This window comes from Poecilia reticulata, chromosome 2, assembly GCF_904066995.2.
Source record: "Poecilia reticulata chromosome 2, P_reticulata-male-v2, whole genome shotgun sequence".
Lineage (NCBI taxonomy): Eukaryota > Metazoa > Chordata > Actinopteri > Cyprinodontiformes > Poeciliidae > Poecilia > Poecilia reticulata.
The window spans coordinates 12361280-12383435 of record NC_088831.1 but is presented as its reverse complement, the minus strand read 5'-3'; the positions used below and the strand labels follow the sequence as shown (position 1 = coordinate 12383435).

Sequence of the window (22156 nt, the reverse complement as noted above, 5' to 3'; positions counted from 1 at the left end):
ACAATACAGTTTTAGCAAGTTGCTCAACGTCTAAACTGGTATTGTTGTGCATATAAGGTGTAAAGTTTACCTTCAACCAAACGCCCCCCAAAGGAATCCCAGCGCCCCCCTTTTGTAAAAATTTCTGCCAGCGCCCCCTGCCGTCCTCTGAATGCCCCCCCGGGGGCGGTACCGCCCACGTTGAGAACCGATACTCTAAATGGATCCCAGTTTGAATCGGATCTTTATTGATCCAAAGAGACAAAAAATATCAGACACTAAATGACAGACATGAGAAAATAAACAGGAGGAAAATCTTTGAGGTCAGAGGTCATCATCATGATCCAGTCAGAGTCTCTTTAGACTCAAACTGCTGCAGCTTCAACCTCTGAGGATCAGCAGGACACAGAGACCGTTCTCCACTTTACAGAGATCATCAGTTCCTCCACCTGCAGAGAGAAGAAGGATGGAGAGATCAGATCAGTGAGTATTTCCAGCCTCTCTCCAGCAGCAGTCAGTGACGCAGCACATCCAGTACATGGTTTCCAGGCTGCAGTCAGACTGATCTCAGAGCTGTGACCAAGATGAACCTGATCAGTTGTTTCCTGTTGAACTGAGAGAACAAACAGATCTGAGATCAGATCTGCTGCTGCCACAGTTTGATGAATGAGGACCACTGTCTCTAGACATGTTGGACGGCTGGACGCTGGAGTCCAGCTGGACTTCCTGGAGACATGGACACAGCAACAACACTCATCTTCACACCAACACAAACACAGGAACACAGCAAGCTGCTGCTCCACTGATTGGCTGATTGCTGTCTCTGTGTCCAATCAGGAAGCCTGAACCATTCTCCTCCCAGAGAGAAGCTGCAGCTTTACTGGGAACACTGGAGCTTTGCTCTGATGCTAACTGGGTTTAGTTCAATATGCTGACAGCAGCTGGACTCACTACTAACATTCACTTACTGTAAAAAATTTACAAGATCCTTCAGCTGCTGAACATCTGACTCCTCCAGGTTATTTCCTCCCAGGTCCAGTTCTGTCAGATGGAGGCTGTTGGACTTCAGAGCTGAGGCCAGAAAATCACAGCTGATCTTTGACAAACTGCAGCTCTGCAACCTGAATAAAGAATAAAAGATGAGCTGAAGCCAACAGGATGCAGGTGAACCAGTTAATCCAACAGAACCAGTTAAAGATTCTCATGAATATTAAAGCCAACAAGCTGCTGCTTCAATAAAGACCTGCTGACTTCAGAACCAGAACCTGAACCTGGTACTGGGTCATGTTGTGTTGGAGGATTTTAGTCAGCAAAATCATTCCAGGTTCTGATCAAAGTGTTGTCGCGTCAATCATTGATTATTGATTTGCTCCTATCAGATTCCAGGAATTCACTTTTCTAGACTGGATTGAATGACCTTTGACCTGCTTCACATGAGCGGTATTTCTACAGACTGGGGGTCTGAATGCTGTCCTGTTCTGACCTCAGGTCAGCAGGTCCAACTCAGTTACACAGAGAGACTAAATTAAACTCCAGATCCAAGTCCAGGAACAAACAGAACATATGAACTTTTATTTATGATTAATTATATATATAATTATTCGCAGAAATGTTAATAATTATATAATTACATACCCCAATGTTTCCAGTCTGCAGCCTTCAGTCTGTAGAAAACCACAGAGCTCCTTCAGTCCAGAACCTTCCAGGTTGGTGTCGTACAGGATCAGTCCTGTCAGATGGGTCGGTTTGGACTTCAGAGCTGAGAACAGAGACGTCCAGCTGGTCTCTGACAACCTGCAGCTCATCAATCTGAATAAAGAATAAAAGATCAGCTGAAGCCAAAAGGATGTAGTTAAAACTGAAATATGAACAAATAAATAATAAAAATGTAGAAAATTAATTTCCCTGAATGTAAAAGAAACATGATGAACTGATTCTAACATCTGATCCAGTCAAACTGGTTTAAAGAGTCCAAACCAGCAGAACCAGAACATTTTATCAACAAAGAAACTCAAAGTTTTCCATGAGCAGCAGCCTGGATGAGGTGAGCTATTTCTGCTGGTTCCTGATCATCAGCTGGAGACCCGACTTGGTAACCGGATCAGAACCACTCAGTTTATTCATTAATGGCCTTGGGTTCTTCTTAAAGCTGCTGAAAGCCAATGGAGGCCATTATTTCCTAAGGAGACGTGACCTGATGAAGCTTCATCACAGAGACGAGGCTCCAACCGACTGACAGCTGTCAGACTGAAGAGGACGGTTCCTCTCTGACCCGGCCCAACAGAACCACAGCTTCAGGACAAAGTGAGGAACCTGCTGCTGCTGCAAACCTCACTGTCATTCAGTTCATCTAGATTTGATTTTCTACAATCAGTCACTTCTTAGATGTTTCATTAATGATGATTTGAACTGGTCAGTGTTTGTGGCTCGACTGGAGGAACAACATTTCATTCTGGATGTAAAGATGAGAATCAGAAATAAAACAATCTGAATCTTTACAAACCAAACTGAAACATCTCCATCATTAATTAACTTCATTTGAATTATTTTACTCATTTTGTTCATCAGTCAAAAACATTTTAAAAACTGAAAAAGTTCAATAATCTCAAAGTCTGAAATAAGAAAATAATTCATTTATAAGGTAAAATGTTCTAGAGATTTTATTCTGACATTTAAAAAGTTTGTTTTAAAGTATTACAATAAAATTATTAATTAAACTAAGGATTAAAGTATCAATTAATGATTTTATGGGATAAGTAGAGAAAACAAACCTCAGACTCTTCACTTTACTGACTGAACTCTCAAGGATCTCAAGCAGAGGCTTCATATCAGAGTCTCCACCTCCATTTATGTAGATCTGACGTATTTCCAGTTCAGTCAGATCTGGGTTGGACTTCAGAGCTGAGGCCACAACTTCACATTCAGCCTTTACGAGCTTACAGCCACCAAGTCTGTGATGAGAGAAGAAATAAATTCAGTTCTAATGAAATCAATCTGGATCATAAATAGACTAAAATATGATAACAGTGATGTCATCATGATGTCATCATCTGATCTTCAGTTTACAGAGTTTGACCCAACAGAGAGTCTGAGCAGTTCCTGACTAAAGTCCAGGTTCTGGTTCTGGTCCAGGCTTCATGTCCTCAGACCTTCAGCTCAGTCAGATGTTGAAGATCTTCTATCATCTGTGAAGGAAAGTTCAGTTTCTCTGCAGCATCAGAGCCTCAAAGGAGCTGCAGCAGCTGATGAAGAGGCTGACTGAGCTGAATGCAGGAAACTACTGGAGATGATGGAGAGGAGGAGGAACTGCTCACACCTCTGACTCACACTGACTTTGACTAGACCGTTTAGCTCCTTGAGATCTTCCACCAAGCAGGAAGTGAGTTATAAATGAAGTGAGCAGAGCAGGAAGTCCAGCCTGCTGTGGACCTCTGACATCTCTGGGTCCATATCTGCTGCTGCAGCATCTAGAATCCTCCTCATCATTAATAATAGTAGTATATTCTATAGAAACGTGGCTCCCAGCAGCAGCTTATTAAATGCTGCCACAGAGGAAACTGGGAGCAGACCAGACACATGATGCTCCCAGTTGTGTCTCTGTTCATCTGCTGGATTTGATGCTTTAACAAAGTAGAAAGTGGACAGTCGACAACCTGCTTCAGCTAAAAGCTTCAGATTGTTCTGGTCGTCCTGCAGAGCAGCAGCAGAACCGGTCCTGCTGCTCCTTCAGGTCTGGACCGTCCTCTGTTGATCTGAAAGGAACTGGGACAAACTGGTTGGAAGAGGGACACATGTCTCTGCAGTGGTCTGTCCATCGTCTCAGAGGAACAAAGGTTTGGATGTCAGAAGAAATTGTTGCTAAACTCCTAAAGAGCTGAAGAGCAAAACCCCTGGAGGAGACGGAGCGTTTGGGTCCAGCAGCATCTTCATGGTGAAGCAGTGAAAGTTCTCCAGGAACTAAAGAGGCTGGGATGTCTAAAGAGTTGAAGCTCATGTCTCCGCAGGTCTTCATGGAGGACAGCTAACAGCTTCAACAAAGGCTGCAGATGAAGAGTTGATGAGGAAAATGGTTCCAGCTCTGGAAGCAGAGTTCTCAGAACTTTGGGAGGATCTGACAGAAACTAGGACTTTTTCTGGAACCAGACAACAATCACCACATTTTGGTCTCAGTTACAAACTCAGAGGAAACTAGTGGGAGGAGGAAGAGGTGAGGATGATGATGGAATGAAGAAGATCAACGCTGTTCACAAAGTTTATGATTAATGCAGTGGTTTGTTTTAATGGTCCAACTTTACATCAGACCTAAACAATTATTTTATAAAAACAGTCAAAGATCCTAAAAGGTGAATTATGGAGCAGCAGCTCAATGAGTGAAGAGGAGTTTAAAGTTTAAAAAGTCTCTCTGGCTGATTGGATCTTAAAGAATATAGACATTTTCTAGAATTCAGGGTTTTCTATTAATTTCAACCTAAAAACTGATAAAAAGTTAAATATTTTGAAATGATCAAAATCTCTAAAAACCAGAAGCTGCGGCTGTCCTGGATCAACTGAATATTTAGATGTTTGAATGGCTGAAATCATCCAGTGGATGAAGGAAGTAGTCAAAGGCCAAAAACATCCAGAAGCAACTTGAAGAAAGAAGAAGAAACAGGAGGACAATAGTGCTGAATCAGCATTCACACAATGAAAACATCTGGACTCACCGAGCCTTTCTGCAGTTCTTCACAGCTGGAACCAGTCTCCGTCGTCCATACTCTGATGTGTTGTACTTCTCCAGGTCCAACTCATCCAGAACCTCTGACATCTGCAGCATGAAGGCCAGAGCTGAACAGTCAGTCACTGAGAGCTCCTTCCCTGATTTCATGAGCTGTTTTATCTCCTTAGTAAATGAAATGTGATTCATCTCCATCAGACAGTAGAAGATGTTGATGCTTCTGTCAGGAGAGATTCTATCAGTGTTCATCTCCTTCAGGTTGGTGATGATTCTCTGGATGGTTTCTGGATGGTTCTCTGTCTGACCCAGCAGATCTTCTAAGAGTCTCTGGTTGGACTCCACAGTGAGACCATGAAGGAAGCGGACAAACAGGTCCAGGTGGCCATTTTCACTGCTGAGGGATTTCTCCATGACTTTCTTCATGAACTCATCTAGAGATGTTTCATTGTATTCTTCTCCCAGGAACTTCTTGATCACTTCTGAGTTCCTGCTGGTGAAGCAGTGGAGCATGTAGACTGCAGCCAGAAACTCCTGGATGCTCAGATGAACAAAGGAGTAGACGGAGGTGTTGCCCAGCCCAGTCTCCTCTTTAAATATCTGAGTGAAAACTCCTGAGAACAACGCAGCATCTTTGATGTCAATGCCGCACCGTTTGAGATCGTTGTCATAGAAGATCAGGTTTCCCTTCAGCAGCTGATCAAACGCCAGTCTTCCTAGAGACTCAATCAGCTTCCTGTTCTCTGGATCTTCTTCGGCTCCTTCTTCATACTTTTCCTCCTTGATTTTGTTCTGAAGCAACAAGAACTTGATGTACATCTCAGTCAGGGTCTTGGGCAGTTCTCCTTCCTCTCTGGTCTTCATCACATTATCCAGAACATTTGCAGTGATCCAGCAGAAGACTGGAATGTGACACATAATGTGGAGGGTTCGTGATACCTTGATGTGGGAGATGATCCTGCTGGCCTTCTCCTCATCATCTCTGAATCTCTTCCTGAAGTACTCCTCCTTCTGGGGGTCATTGAACCCTCTGACCTCTATGACCCTGTCAATAGATTTATCTGGGATCAAACTGGCTGCTGCAGGTCGTGTGGTTATCCAGAGGAGAGCAGAAGGAAGGAGTTTCCCAGTGATGAGGTTTGTCAGCAGAACATCCAGTGAGGTGGACTTTGAAGGGTCAGTCAGGACTGGATTCTTCTTGAAGTCCAGAGGAAGTCGACTCTCATCCAGACCATCAAAAATGAAGAGAACATGAAAATTTTCAAAGCTGCTGATTCCTTCGGTTTTAGTGAAGTGCTCATGAATCAGTTCCACCAAACTGGTTTCTTCTTTCAGTACATTCAGCTCTCTGAAAGTGAATGGAAATATGAACTGGATGTTCTGGTTGGTTCCTCCTTCAGCCCAGTCCAGAGTGAACTTCTGTGTTAACAGTGTTTTCCCAATGCCAGCCACTCCCATGGTCATAACTGTTCTGATTGGTTGATCTCTTCCAGGTTTAAAGATTTCTTCTAGTTTTATTGTTGTTCCTTGTTTCCTGGATGCTGTTTCAATCTGTCTGACCTCATGTTCCTGGTTGACCTCTCCACTTCCTCCCTCCAAGATGTAGAGCTCTGTGTAGATCTGGTTCAGAAACGTTTTCTGTCCTCGTATCGCAATGCCTTCATAGACAGTTTGGAACATATTCTTTAGAGACTCTTTAAGGTCACGTTGACATCGATCATCAAAATCTGAACACAGAGACAAAGACATAGGAGGAAACACTTCAGCAAATTAATATTCACAATACATCTATTATTTATACATCAAGATGTCTAGAAAGGAGTTCATTCCAACTACAAACCATGAGGAGGATTTCATTCAGAAGAAACCTGAAACATGCAAAGCATGAAGAAAATAATTCATAGAGCTGTACTGTACAGCTTGTTGATCAAGCGTTTTTACTGTACAGCTTGTTGATCAAGGGTTTTTACAGTAGGAGCCTCCCCCTCTCATATCAATCTGCAGGAAAACCTTTCCATAGTTTTTGACCTGCAGCTCAGCAGGATATTGTCAGAGGATATGCACAAGGCTGGCAGTGCATCTGATCCACAAAACACAGCAGCAATCTAACCCACACTGATAGGCCACATGAACGAGATGCACCTGGACAAAAACCGCAGATAACTATAAATATGTTTTTACTCTGAGAAAAATCTCAAGCACAGTGAGTATTGGTACAGCTGCAGGTGTCCCTGTGTGTCAGACTATGGTGATCTTTACATTTTGGTTTTTATAATTAAAGTTAATCACTGTTGGATGAGTTCACTTCCACCCAATCAAACACATTTTATTTGTATAGCGCATTTCAGCAGCAAGGCATTTCAAAGTGCTCTACATCATAAAAACACAAAAACACAAAGTCATGCAACATAGAATCAATGATCAAAATATTACATTAAGTCAAGTGTCGTCATTAAATTCGTAATTGTTTATGTTTAAAGTCCAACTCTAACAGGTGGGATTTAGTCTAGATCTAAAGGCACTCAGTGGTTCAGCTGTTTTACAGTTCTCTAGAAGTTGTTCCAAATTTGTGGTGCATAGAAGCTGTCCACTCTGGATGGTGTAGAAATTACACTTTTGAAGTGTTATTTGTGATATAGTTGAATCAACACTCACAGTAGTTGAAATCAAACACACATCAGTGTTGACTTACCCAACACTAGAGTATTTTGTCAAAAGTTAACACTATAAATGTGTCAAGCTAACACAGAACGGTGTAAAGTATATATTAACATAGAAATCTGAGTTTTGAAATACTACTGGCAGGGTGTGCTGTGGTGGCGCAGGGGTTATGCACAGCCCACATGTGAAGGCTCTAGTTTTCAATGCGGCTGTCGTGGGTTCGCTTCCTGGTCTTCCCTTTCTCTCATTACCCACTTTTTTGTCAATTTACTACCAAATAAAAGCCACTAGAGCAATTAAGACCTTTTTTTCCCCAGAAACTACTGGCCATCAAAAATCTCCAAATTCATTTTAAAATTAGATGTCATTTGAATCTACAAAAATACCAGCACCATTTACAGTATATAATCTACTTTATTTCAAAACATCAAACAGCACTGACAGCAATATACAACAAAGGTCATACATTCATGGTACTTTGCACTGAAGGTGACGTGTGCTTTGAAAGTTCATTGGAAGCAGCCATGGATGGTCTTGTGGTCACTGATGGTGAAGTGTCTTTGGTGCTGCTCTTGTTTTCACTAATATAAAGGAGGAAGACTTCCATCCTGGAAGGAAAAACAAGAAATACAGCAGAAACATTAGGATAATAAATAAATATTTTAAAAATGAGTGTGAGCAAAACTAATCAGACTCACCTGTGTGTGTCACCATCATATTCATTCAAATTACTCTGCCCTTAAATGATAAAAGCTGGACTTAACCACGGCTCTGATTTGGCTGTCCAATTTAAAATCACTGTCCACCTTAAAACCAAGATCTGTAATAACAGGTTTAAAATATACCTCCAAAGGTCCCAAGTCAACAGAGGAGGACTCACAGGAGCCTCCGGGTCCAAACACCATCACCTTTGTTTTGTTTTCATTAAAATTTAAAAAGTTCAATGCCTTGCAATGTTTAAGATCGCCTAGACATGCCAGGAGATGTGTGATTGAATGTACATCCTTCTGCTTCGTGGGTAAATAAATCTGACAGTCAACAGCATAACAATGAAATGAAATCCCATGTTTCCTGAGGATAGAACCCAGAGGCAGTAAGTAAAGAAAGAAAAGCAGAGTGCCCAGAATTGAGCCCTGCTGGACATCATAAGACATTGAAGCAGCAGATGATTCAGAGTCACTAAGTTTCACTGAAAATGTTCTCTCCTCCAGGTAGGACCAGAACCATTTAAGAACAGTGCCATCAATACCAACAATGTGGTGTAATCGCGATATTAAAATGTCATGATCTACTGTACCAAAGGCAGCAGTTAGGTCAAGTAAAATCAGAATAACATGGTTACCAGAATCACATGCAAGAAGGATATCATTAAAAACTCCTATTAAAGCAGATTCTGTGCTATGAAGAGTTTTAAAACCTGAATGAAAAACCTCCAGAATGTCATTGACATCTAAGAACTGTTTCAGCTGTCAGTACACAATTTTTTCTAAAACCTTAGAAAGGCAAAGGCAGCTTTGAAATAGGCCCATAATTTGCCAGAGCAGTAGGATCAAGGCCAGGTTTTTTAAGCAATGGCTACACTACTGCATGTTTAAAACTAGCAGGCACCACACCTGATGACAGACTGCTATTTATAATTGCAAGAACAGGCTGCCCTATGATAGATAAGATATCTTTAAAAAATCGTGGAGGGACAGGATCACGTGGGGAAGCTGATGGCTTAATGTGGCCAACCATGTCCTCTAAAAGTGAGACAGTCACAGGCTCAAACTGATTGAAAGCAGCAGAGCAAGGGACCGAAACAGAGGGGTCAGAGTCAGGAGCTGTGATAAGAGCCCTGGTACTACCAACCTTTTCAATAAAGAAATGCAGAAAATTTTCACACATGTCAGGAGAAGCTTCCAAACAGGCATTCTGTGGAATATTAAGCACAGAGTCAATGGTGTTAAATAAAACACGGGGGTTATGGCTGTTTGAGGAAATGATATTTGCCAAATATTCCCTTTTAGCCTCTTTAACTGTGCTCTGGTAGAGACGCCAACAGTCTTTTAAAATTTGAAAAGTAACCTGCAGTTTATCCTTTTTTCATCTGCGTTCAACACGGCGACATTCCTTCCTTACAGCACAAGTTCTGTCATTAAACCAAGGCTCAGGTTTAATCCTTGGCTGCCTAGTTTTTAATGGAGCAACCGAGTACAGGATGGTTTGACAGGAAGAATAGAACCAGGACCAGAGCTCTTCTGTATCAGAGTGGAGGAAGTCAGATGATCCACAGAGCTGAAGAAAAGCAGTGGAGAATTGAGTTAATAATCCGACAGCGCCGAACAGCAGCGCGAGTTTTAACTGCAGTACGTGTCAAAGTAACACTGAATAAAACAGGCAGGTGATCTGAGAACACAGAGTCACAGATTTCCAGGTTAGTCACAGGCAGACCGCAGGAAATAACCAGGTCCAGTGTGTGTCCGTGCTCATGTGTAGGGCAGGATACGGTCTGTACCAGGTTAAAAGAGTCCAGAAGGCTTAAAAAGTCCTTTACCAGTGGCTTATCAGGACTGCACACGTGTATATTGAAGTCTTCAACAATAAGAACATGTTCGTAGTTAGTTAAAATCCCAGATAAAAGTCAGAGAAGTCGCTCTGACTTCTCTGACTTGGGGCCGGTAGACGACAGCACAGAAAACTGAGTTTCATCTCAAATGACGTAAACTCAAAGCTGGGGAAAGACGTCTGTAGAAAACACTGCTTACATTTGTAGTCCTGTTTGTAAACAGTCGCTGTGCCTCCCCTCTCCCTGAAGCCTGTGTTGAATTAAAATAAGCACAATCCCCTGGTAAAAGCTCAGATAGAGCACTGGACTCACCAACACTCAGCCACGTCTCAGTCACACACAGAAAATCCAGGGTTTGGTGACCAAAAAAGTCCCAAAGAATAAAGTTTAATTCACAAGCGACCTGGCGTTTATCAGGCCAATCCTGACAGGAGCTGGATAATGGGCTTCGACAGGTCGGGAAACCCGGCACAGCGGTCTCAGGTTTTGGAGACACCGTCGGCGTATGTTGATCCGGGAAGGGCAGGGACAGCGGTGTAGAGGGGCTTGAACGCCGACCACTGGCACCAAGCAGACGTCAACAGGATCCAAGAAATGCCAAGGCACCCGAGAGCCCAGAAACGATCCATGCGATGATCGGGTAAAAGCAGAGCAGTGCGTCAGATAAAACTTCAGCTTCACCAGCTGGCCGCTTTGTCTGCCACAACGAAAATGACGTCTCCGCCGTGAAAGCAGCGCAGGAACCCAGAACAGGTGGCTCGGAATCTCCGACAGAAGCGGGGGCAAGGATTGTTGGCCAGCTACGTCGAATAACTCCATATCCTGGACCAAAGGTTGGAGTTCTAGTAGTGTGTTGCGATCATACACCAGCAGAGACTCAGTTCCGTAGATGACACAGGTCAGAAACAATACAAACATAAGCAAATGTGAGAACGACAGACGAGCAGCCACACACACCGGCGCCATCCTTAAAAACAGGAAGTCATTCTCCTGACTCAACAGATGTAGCTAATGCCTGAGATCCTATGAGTTTCAGAAGAAATTAATTTTTAAGTGATTTTATTTCAGAAGAGAGACTGAAGAGACCGGAAGATGTTGACATGTGACCCTACACAATATGTGACGTTCCAAACCAAAATGTCTGGAGCTCAGAGCCATCAGATTCACCAAGTCCTGGTGAAAGTCATGCAGGTGTGGAAGCGGCTGGGAGCTTCAACTTGAAGAAGCACCTTCACCAGGTTACACAGCACATCTGGTGACACTATGCAAGAGAAAAATTTTACGGATTAATCTACAAAAATTTATATATAAGTAAATGTGTCAAACAAATCTGAAGTAACGATTGTCTCAAATTCATATGCATGAACTTAAACAAATCCAGTTTTGAGACTGAGATAATCCAGTAAATATGACATCATCAATCCTTGCTGTTTAAATTTGGCTTTCAAATATAAGACAGATCAATCTGCTACACTTCAAAATAACAGCGCTACCTCCTAGTTTATAATGTTGAAAGTTTTATTTTTTAAATACTATGAAATAGAGATGTGCCGTTCAGATTTTTTCCTGCCGATACCGATCACATAATTATTTATTTATTTATTTATTTTTATCATAAACACTATCGGTTACATTATGTGGAAAAAGGAACCATGAATTCACCTTAATTTAGACAAAAACTTGTTTTTAATAACTTTTTCCAAGAAGAAAACTAAACAAAACAGGCATTGTGCAAATTGTACTGCTATCAATAATACTATCTTTAACAGACTGATAACATATGAAGGCTCTGAAGAGGCTAAATAATGCAAAAAGCCAAAATAAAACCTCTCAACATTGCCAAAAAAATTCAAGTATAAAACTTAGCATTCAAAGGCAAATACAGGATCCATTACAGTAAACAATCCTGAGTTACTGAATGAAAACTTCCTGATAGCATGGCGGCTAGCTGATTACTGCTAGTTCTGATTGGCTGTTTCTGACTGAGCGGAGTAATTATGCAGAACAGGAAGGAGATCGATTATTTTTTCAGAGATTATCTGTCTCATGTTAGGACAGCGAAAGTTTTAATACGTATGTAGAATTTATTTTTTAAGTTAGATGCTGCAGCTCTAAGCAGAGGTTCGGTGTGAGAGTCACTACCAGGTGGAGCAGAAGCGGCGCTCCGTCTGTGCGCGGTAGCTGCTACGCTGCTACCGCGCGTAGCAGCGGTTCAACAGCGAGAGCAGAACCAGCGTCTTACACCGCAGCTCGAAGACTTAAATAATTTTGCGGGTTATTTGTTTAGCTTTCTGACCGTCATGCTAATAATCCGGGTGAGTGTTTGTAGCTGTGCGCTGCTTTACCTGCTATCTGATCCTCCGTACGTCTTTTTTACTGCAGTGAGCCTCGATGTAGCCAAACTCCATCAAGTCTGCCATTGTTTTTATGTCGTATTAGCTTCGTTGTGTTGATGCATTTTGACGTGCTTAACCCCACATGCTTCAATTTTCCGCCGCAACACGCAAACGTCCCCATTCACTCAATGCGTTATAGTTCAACATCGCTTAGGATTTGTTGCTGCGCGTTTGCGCAGCGTGAAGGGAAGAGGAGACCAGCTGCACAGGCAGGCTGAGAAATGAGATGCAGGTGATCGGTATCGGCAACAAGAGCCAATGATCACCGAACATGCACTTTTTCACGAAAATCGGCTCGATTATGATCGGTGACCGATCGATAGGCACACCTCTACTATGAAATATAAACTGTAATATATTAATATTTATTATGTATTGATGCTGGTTCTAGTTAGTGGGGTTATACTAATACCCATCAGCACATGTAAGGTTGTGATGTTAGGTTCTATTGTCTAGGTCACCATTAAAACAACCAAAGGGTCAACATCGGCGTCCGAATCGCTCCTTCATGTAAAGTATTAGACAAGAACCCGAATATATTACACAAACGATGTATGAATTATCATCCACCAGTTATCTGAAATGTATTTATTTTTTTCTCAGTGAGAGCTGGGCATTACTGATAATGTCAAAGACTCACAATCACTGCAGAGCAAAGACGAAACATCACCGATTGACAATAAAACAGTAAAGGTCAGCTCCTGCTAACAATAAAATTAGAGTAATGCACATCAGTGGGTATTTTCGAAATGGACACATATTTTGCATAGTGTGACTTATGTGAATTATTACACTGCGATAATTGATCATTTAAGGACCAGGGCTTTATAAGAATTCTTAATACACAAAGCCTATTATTAGCTTAAATAAGTTCACCTATGTAGAAAGACGCCAGCCTGAAGCTATTAGCATGCAGAAGTGCTAGCATAGCTCGGTAGCATAGCTTACTCACAAGAGCTCTGCTGATGTGCTTCTATAGGAGTTAGGTGTGAAGATCGCTAGTTTGTGATGATAGTTGCACAATTAAATCTATTGACATTAATAATGATAACATGGAGATTGATAGCTAATATATTAGATATTTTACTTACCGCTCCTCTGTCACTGCCAGAAGTCAGGCTGAGGACTAAACTGCGCTACAGCACTGTTGGAATGGGTTAATGTGATTGGCTGAAAAATAGGTTACCACAACGTGGGGCTCCGTTCATATGATTGGCTGAAACAAGGATGCTATCTGATTGGTATCTGATCAACCAATCAGATAGACCATTTATTTAAAAAAACTGAATTTTGAGACGTCAGGGGAGTCTCAAAATTCACAAACAAACGCAACGCAACTCGCAGCGCAACTCACAGCCCAGAGGGAGCTGTGAATCACCTGAGTGAAGTTGGCCCCCCACCTTCTTCAAATCAGACAAAATTGGTGTCAAACGTTGTGCTACGTTTGTGCTGGTTTGTGCAGCAAAAATTTTCGTTTGTGCCGCTATCATTTTCAAGATATAAAGAAATGTTTCTAGAGGTCATCCAAGTTCAACCAGCCTCCTCCCCCACCTTCTTCAAATCAGACAAAATGGGTGTCAATCAACTCGGCTACGTTTATGCTGGTTTGCATAGCAAAATTTTCGCTTGTGCTGCTTTGGCTTTGAAGATATTAATGAAAGTGTAAAGGTCAAAAGGTCAACCAGGCCCCCCACTTTTATGAAATCACACAAAATTGGTGTCAAACGTTTGTGCTACGTTTGTGCTGATTTGTGCAGCAAATATTTTCATTTGTGCCGCTATCATTTTGAAGATATAAAGAAAGATATTTCTTCATATCTTTAAAAATGTTCTTCAGACGTCATCAGAGGTCAACCACTCCCGTGGCCCTGCTCACATTTGCAAAAATAAATACATTTGGTGTCAATCAACTGGGCTACGTATGTGCTGGTTTGTGCAGGAAACATTGTCATTTGTACTGCTATCATTTCAAAGATACTAATTATAGTTTATAGAGGTCATCAGAGGTCAACCCCCCAGCCCCCACACCTTCTTCAAATCAGGCAAAATGGGTGTAAATTAACCTGACTATTTTTGTGCTGGTTTGCGATGGCTTTGAAGATAAAAATTTAAATTCAAACTTTTTGATGCCAAGCGTGCTGGCTTTGCTTTGAAAATATTACTGAAACCTTAAAGCAGAGAAGCTTCACTTATTTCATTATAACCAACTCATGATCAAAATTGTTTACAAATATTTATCTTGATTATCTGGCTTTACAATTTATAGCACAGAATATTCAACAACATTCTACAATAAAAGATTAATTTGCTTAAAGAACACTACATTCAACCTTTATGTTTCGCATCACCAAGCGCTGAAAGTTGCCCTTCTGGTACAATAAATTTTATTTTTGATGTTATCCATGTTGAAAGACCTTTATCAACTAAAATAATGCCCTGTCATGTTAGTATTGTGTTCAGAGCAACATATGGCTAATTTATTTAATATGAAAGATTACTAAACATAAACTTGAGTTGAACAATTTTTAAAATAAACTATGCATTCAATTGAACAAAAATGTTAATATGCTGGTGACGAAAATAGGAAAGCTCACCATTACTCTTTTGTATAGAGCACAGCATAAGGGCATATGCTGATTTTTTCAGATGGTGTCATTACTTCTTTTCTCAGGTCATCGTACATTTCCCAAGTGCCCGGGGACCTCTTACAAAATGCCACGTAATGCCCAATTGTTTCAGGCGTTGGACCCTCCTGAAATGCTATGATGGCTCTAAGTGTGAATCTCTGTTCTTGAAGTTGAAGGGTTGATGGGTTAGGGTTAGGGTAAGTAGATGCCAAGCACATGTTTGGTTTTATTCTTATTTTTTGTATTTCAAATGTACAGTTTGTCTAATAGCACCCTCTAGTGATCCGAAGCTACGATACAGGTCACCGAGATTGTTTTGGGAGGTGTTGTACCCATAGACATTAATATCAATGCCATGAATGAACATTTTTCACCCATACTACATCTCATATGACTATCAGAGATGACAGCACTGGACATGGTTCACCACTGAACTGAAAGAATGGACACACATTGGGTTAATAATATAATGGATATTATAACATTCACAATGAGGGACTATTCTCTATGTGAACTGGCATATTGGAATCTAAGCCACAATGTACTTTTCAATGAACTTTTGTTATGGGGTCACAGGATGACCATTAAGATGAAAGACAAGTAGTGACTTTCATGTTTAAAACATGGACACTGGGTGTTTACCCTCAAAATGAGAATGTATGAAAAGAGTTCCAGTCTGTAAGTATATTTAGTGACTTGAGAAATATTTTTTAAGACTGAAGTGTTGCTTGTTGCTTCTCATGTTTCTTACTACTTTCCCAACATCACATAAGTTGAGATGTTGGGGACAACATCTATTTCGTGGAGGAGTGTGTTGCAGGGTATGATATTCATTTGACCTTGTTAATATTAGATCCAATTGTTTGATTATCTTAATTTAGTTTGATTTGGTGTGTGCAAGAAATATAGTTAAGTCCTTTGTCTGAAAGAGCGGTGTGTTGGCGCCATAGACAAAAGAGTCCACTAGAGGGACTCGCGCGCTCTTTACATTCAATACAAGAGTAAGTAAAGGCTCACTAGTTTCATGTGGTCATTTCTTTTCTTATAATTGTCCCTTTTATAAGGGCCAACAAATGAATGTAGGAGCAGAGAAGGAAGAGGAAAGGAGGAGCGGAACCAGTCAATGTTTCATCAGTTTGATAAGCGGAGGGATCCATCCTAGTCAGACATCCTTGAGCCTGTTCTTCTAAAGCGATGATCACATTGTTGTCCTTGTTGATAAAATGAAATGGTTTGCAGTGAGCAGCTTTATCCCATGTTTGTTAAGATTGCGTCCGCTTCTTCCAGAGGTGAAAGCGGTGCCCATAGATCCAGAGGTTATTGATGAAAGTTACTGAGCTGGCAAAACAGGTTTTAATCAGCCATTTGTTTATCATGTCCAGCCTGGGATGCTTTTCGTCTCCCCATTGAGGTGATGAAATTGGACCACTGAGAAATAACTTCATTTTCAAAGTTCCCATAGTGTCCAGAAGAATATTAAAGTCCTTTTTCAGAATCTCCGATTTTTGCTTTGCCAGATCGTTGGCTCCAACATGCACAAATAAAGTCTCCATGTTTGGCTGATCAGTGATTAGAGAGAGCACTTTGCGAGTCAAATCAGATACAGTGTCACCAAGAAGAGAAACCACTCTCATTTTCTTGGGGTTGCAAATATGACTGATACCATTTACTGCATCATCTCCAACAATAAGCACTTTTGGAATACCTTTGGTTTTCCTGGTGGTCACTTTTTCCTTCGGAGCTTTGGGGAGTGGATGTGTTGGTCTAGACTCATTGTTGATGTTTGAAGGTGGGCTTTCACTCAGAGGCTTGTGCTGAAGTGCAGAAAATCTGTTTTTCAGTGGGATTCTTTTTCAGAAAGTTTTGAGGCTTGGGCTGGTCGCGTTGTCCTTGGGAGTGGGGTCGTTGGAGCCATTTTGGTTCCAGCTGCTTGTTTGCTATTGTTTGGCGGAGCAGGTGTTGAAGTTGAAGGTGGGTTTCGGCTCAGAGCCGGCCATGCTGATTCATCTAGGTGAGGGGTTCTCCCCATTAGTCATCTCATGGGATCTGCAGTGTGAGACTTTTGTTTCGACTTGGCGCCCTGAGCGATCCGGGGTCAGCTGCTTGATGCAGGGTGTACAACCTCTCCGCTGGTTTGAGGAAGAGTTGTTTCATATCCACTGGTAGCGTTGATCTCAAAGTTCACCTCCAGCCATTGAATCTTTATTTCTAAAACTGAAGTCGTTGTATAATACTGCTAATGTCCCTGGGGTCAGACGGGAGCATTTTCACCGGGTTCAACTTGGAGGTGAAGAGCAGTAAGATAAAAATAAAAGTAAGAAAACCTCCTAGAGGGTGTTCTGTGGTGGTGCAGGGGTTAACCACAACCCACATATGGAGGCCTTAGTCTTCGACACGCCCGTCGCCGGTTCGATTCCCAGCCTGGCGACCCTTGCCACATGTCTTCCCCCTCTCTCAATAACCACTTTCCTGTGAATTAACTATCAAATAAAGGCCACTAGAGTAGCGGCTCTCAACGTGGGCGGCACCACCCCCCTGGGGGCGTTCAGAGAACGGCAGGGGGCACTGGTGGACATTTTTACAAAAGGGGGGCGCTGGGATGCCTTTGGGGGGCGTTTGGTCGAAGGTAAACTTTACACCTTAAATGCACAACAATGCCAGTTTAGACTTTGAGCAACTTGGTAAAACTGTATTGTGTAACATTAAACCATGCTTGGCTGCAACTGTATCGATGGCAGCTCTTCTTCTATTCAGTGTTTGTTAGCTTCTGTTAGCTTCTTGGCGCAGCTCCGTTCTCCTGCTACTGGTAGCTAAAATCACGATACCCTCACTGTGTATCCCTCTGAAAAATGAACCCATTTAAATAAAGAAATCCCTCCATGGGTGATACCACGATAGAGAGCGTTCATTTTATAGCGTTAACACCGGTGCTGTAAGTGGTCCGGTATGAAACGGGGGTGATAGAACAACACAGCACTTTTAAATTTCAATAATCAGAATGCAGAAATTGTTTCCGTTGTTTTAAAAGGTTTATGTCAGTCTGCCTTTTCCCCATTGATACGCTTCCCGACCGCCCTGCACCTTAGGGGCTTAAAAAAAAAAAAAGACGCGCACATTGCGCAAAACTCTGAAACAGGAGAAGCGGGACATAAAAGTAGGGACGAACTAGATGTGAATTATAGCATAAAAACAGAGAATCCGACGTTGAACAGTGAAAAAATCAACACAAGATGTGAAAAACATGACGATTAGGAGGTGCCGCAGGTGATGAAACTAAAGTGGACATAGCAATAAACCAAGAGAGGATAATACTAATCAAAGAAACTAAATGGAAATGAATTAAGAACAAAATGCAAGAATAAACTAAGAAACTAAAGTAAATACAGAGGAATAAACTGGTATGGCAAGACTTTCGAGCAATAATTAATACAGAGGACTGTATGGCAAGAATAAACAGACACTATTTCCAGATAAAAGGTAAATAATATTGTTGAAATGTCATGGGTTGAGACCATATCTAATACTGAGAATAAATATGTCTTAAAGAACTGATCACTTATTTATGTTTTTAATTAGATTTGATATATTTATTTCTTCAATATTATTTTTCATGTCAGTGTTAATGTCATGAGGCTGATGACTCCATGACACTTTCAATTTGACTCATTAGGACTTGATTAAGAACCAGATTTGTTCTTTGTAATTTCTGTCCAGTAAAACTATCAATCTATAAATTAATAGACAGGTTATATAAAGATATAATTCATGTTTCTGTCTCATATTTGTATGGCATTAAAAGGACCTGGAACTTCTGTTTTTCCACTGAAAGCTCTGGTTTGCACAATAAATGCCATGTGGGTGACATTTTATGGATGATACTCTGATGTCCCATTCTCCTGAATGCAGCACAGAGCTTCACTACCAGTAACTGACAGAAACACTGAAGAGAAGAAGAATTATGATTAATGTAGTTACAGTTCTATCCATGTTTTAATGTTGCAGAGCTCAGTCGTTTTGCAAATAGTTCAAAGTTTAAACTGGCATGTTGTTCTGGTAATTTTGTGGAATATTTAACAACTAGAAAATGGCACAAAATAATAATATTTTTTCCACTCTGATTGGCTGCTGTTAGGCCTACCGATTTTAACTTGAATGTTCATTGCATTTTTTGTAGATGCCTGTGAAAATAATTTCTATTCCCATGACTTTTTTGTTCTCTGGGAAATTATTGTTGTTGATAAATACAGAAACAAGCATAAAACCAAAACATCTACAATAGTGATGGTAATATTAATAATAAAATAATGGTCAGTGCAAAGTAGCCTGCAAATTCTTTGGTGGGGGGCGATGAGGGACCTGGATAAAGGCTATGGGGGCGTTGGCACAAAAAAGGTTGAGAAACACTGCACTAGAGCCAATAAAATCTTTAAAAAAAAAAAAAACCTCCGAGTCCTTAGGTCTGAAGTAATCCAGTGATGATGTCGATAATGTAAATATAACTATAAAAACTGTGACTTTAAAAATAATTGACAGGCAAAGTTATCAGTGAGGATGAGAGTGAGCAGGATAAGCTGTTCCTCCTTCAGCTACCAGGCAGCAAAAGCCTGTTCAGTGAGAGCTCCTTTTGACACCGAACATCAAAATCTGAAGAAAAAACCCAATAAAAACCATTTCTGATATTCTAAGAAGGGTTTGTGTATGAACTTCTATGATGGAAAAATAATTACAGAAAACTAATTATTTTTCTACCAAGGTGTCTAAACCTGAAAGTAATTCCAATTTCAGTCATTGAGGAAATATAAAATTATAATTCTGATTTTCTGAATAAAACTCCCACTGAGGTGACGGATAAAAGAAAAAAAGCAAATAAATTAACCAGGTTCTTGCTGTACAGATTTGATTAAATCAGTTTTGCTCATTAAAACTCTCATTGTTTTCTCTGGTTGAAGGTTTTAGTTAATCAGACATGTTTTCCACAGAGCGACCTCTGACCTCTGAGTGTTACGGCCAGTGGCCTTTTCTGTGATTATTTGTTTTGTTTTGCAGTGGCTAATCAGACTGACTTCACCTGGAAGTGGGTGCTGCCCTGTTGTCCTGTGCCACACCCTGAGGCCTACCGTGATTGGGTCATCAATTGCCGGCTCCACCAATCACTGTTGAGGCCTCCCTTTTAAAAACCAAGAACTTCCTGGAGGAAGGTGCGGATAGGATATAGTTTTTTTTTTTTTTTTGGTCATGTGGTACACACTCCTTACCAGTTGGTGGCGGTAATGGCTACCTAACATTTCTTGCCAACCGCCACTAAAATTCAAGAAGAAGAAGGAGAAGAAGAGGGGGATCACGTGGCGGTCACGTGAGCAATGGAGAGAGAACGTGGTTTTCGATTAAGCGCTAACTGGCATTTGCTAAATTAAGCCAGAGGTGGTTTTTGGCATAATCCGGGTTGTGAGTGGATCAGATGGCAAGTAGTAGTGGGGGAAATTTGGAGGACGAGAATATGGATACAGGGTGGTCTATGGTAGAAAGTAGAAGAGGGGGAGGAGGGAGAGATAAGGCTAAAAAGGAAATCAACACTGGGAAAAGATCTCTTGAGGATGAGGAAGAAACAGCTGAAATAAGGAAGAAAGCAATGATGGAAGAGTTTAAAGTTATACTAAAATTTAAAACTGGACAGGATATGTTTGGAGTGAGCCCTATTAATCTGTCAAATGGACTTAAGAGAGCTATTGGAGAAGTAGAACTAGCTAAAGTCTTAAGAGATGGAAGTCTGCTCATCATTTGTAAAAATGCTGAACAAAAGAATAAAGCTCTTAAATTAAAAATGGTGTGTAAAAAGGAAGTGCTGGAAAGAGGTTGTTGCGGAGAAAGGAGCAAAAGGAATAATATCAGGAATTCCTGTAGGAGATAATTTGGAGGAGCTGAAGAAAATAATTAAAGGAGGGGAAGTAACAAACATCAAACGACTACAGGCTTTTAGGATGGAGAGAAAATGGACAGTACAACTGTACTACTGGATTTCAAAGAGAGTTCTGCCTGATAAGGTAATGGTTGGCTACTTGAGTTTTAATGTAAGGCAGTATATTCCACCACTGCTCAGGTGCTTTAAATGCCAAAGATTTGAAAATATTGCAAATGTTTGTAAAGGGAAACAGGTGTGGCCGATGTGGAGGCAAACATCCTTATGGTGAGTGTGGAAATAATCCTATTAAATGTAACTGGAGGAAATCATACTACAGCATTTGCAGGATGCACAGTAAGAAAAGAGGCAGCTGAAGTTCAAAAAGTAAAAACTGAGAAGAGAGTTACTTATGCCAAAGCAGTGAAACAGGTGAAAAGTAATGATAGTGCTCCAAAAATAAGCTATGAAAGGAAGACAGTGGCAGACAATAATCAGGGTAACATCACGTTAGAAAAATTGATTACATTTCTTGCATATATCTTTAATTGCTCAGAACAAGCAAAAAATAAAACAGAAAAAATAAAAATTATAGTGAAAGCAGCTGCAAAATTTTTTAAGGTAAAAGATTTATCTTGGGAAAAAATTCATGATGAATTGCGACAGGGTGAAGGAGCATCTGAACTGAGGCATCGCAAACCATCACATAATTCTAATATTACAATGGAACACTCACAGTCTAATAGCAAATGGTCAGGAATTTAAAGGCTTCGTTAATAATCTAAATCCAAAACCAGATATAATATGCATTCAAGAAACATGGCTCAAACCATCATTACAGTTTTAGTATTCAGGGTTATTCAGTTTTACGTAAAGACAGGTCAAATGGGAGTGGAGGAGGGTGTGCTATATTTGTAAAAACCAACAGAAAATTTATTCAGCTACAAGTAGTGTCAGACTTAGAAATTACTGCTGTTGAAGTTTGGACAAATGATGGGAATACTAAAATAATAAATTTTTATAATCCTTGTAAACAATTAGAAAAATTTAAACTTGAAACAATCCTAGGAAACTGGAGAGGGAAAATAGTTTGGTGTGGGGATTTCAATGCACATAGCACTTTATGGGGAGATCAGGATGATTATAATGGAGGGATTTTAGAGGAGATAATTGAAGAAAAAGAATTGGTCATTTTAAATAATGGAGAAGGCACTCGGGTGGACTTTATGAGGGCTAAAGAATTTGCCATAGATCTGACCTTGGTCTCTCAATCTATTGCTGGTTTATGCAGATGGAAAGTATATAAAGAAAACACAATAGGGAGTGATCATTATCCAG

The 22156-nt window shown here is 40.7% G+C and overlaps 1 protein-coding gene across 2 annotated transcripts in view; it reads right to left on the bottom strand.

Annotated features, from left to right (window-relative positions):
• Window positions 1–210: 210 nt before the first annotated feature.
• The window catches only part of LOC103457494 (NLR family CARD domain-containing protein 3-like), a 32459-nt gene continuing 10513 nt past the window's right edge, over window positions 211–22156 (bottom strand). For both annotated transcript variants that reach the window (XM_081597588.1, XM_081597596.1), the window contains exons 7-11: window positions 4683–6417; window positions 2751–2930; window positions 1615–1788; window positions 948–1100; window positions 211–428 (exon numbers count right to left, since the gene is read on the bottom strand). In XM_081597588.1, the coding sequence (XP_081453714.1) occupies window positions 416–428; window positions 948–1100; window positions 1615–1788; window positions 2751–2930; window positions 4683–6417 (2255 nt within the window). In that variant the 3' untranslated portion in view covers window positions 211–415. The remainder of the gene's footprint in view (window positions 429–947; window positions 1101–1614; window positions 1789–2750; window positions 2931–4682; window positions 6418–22156) is intronic.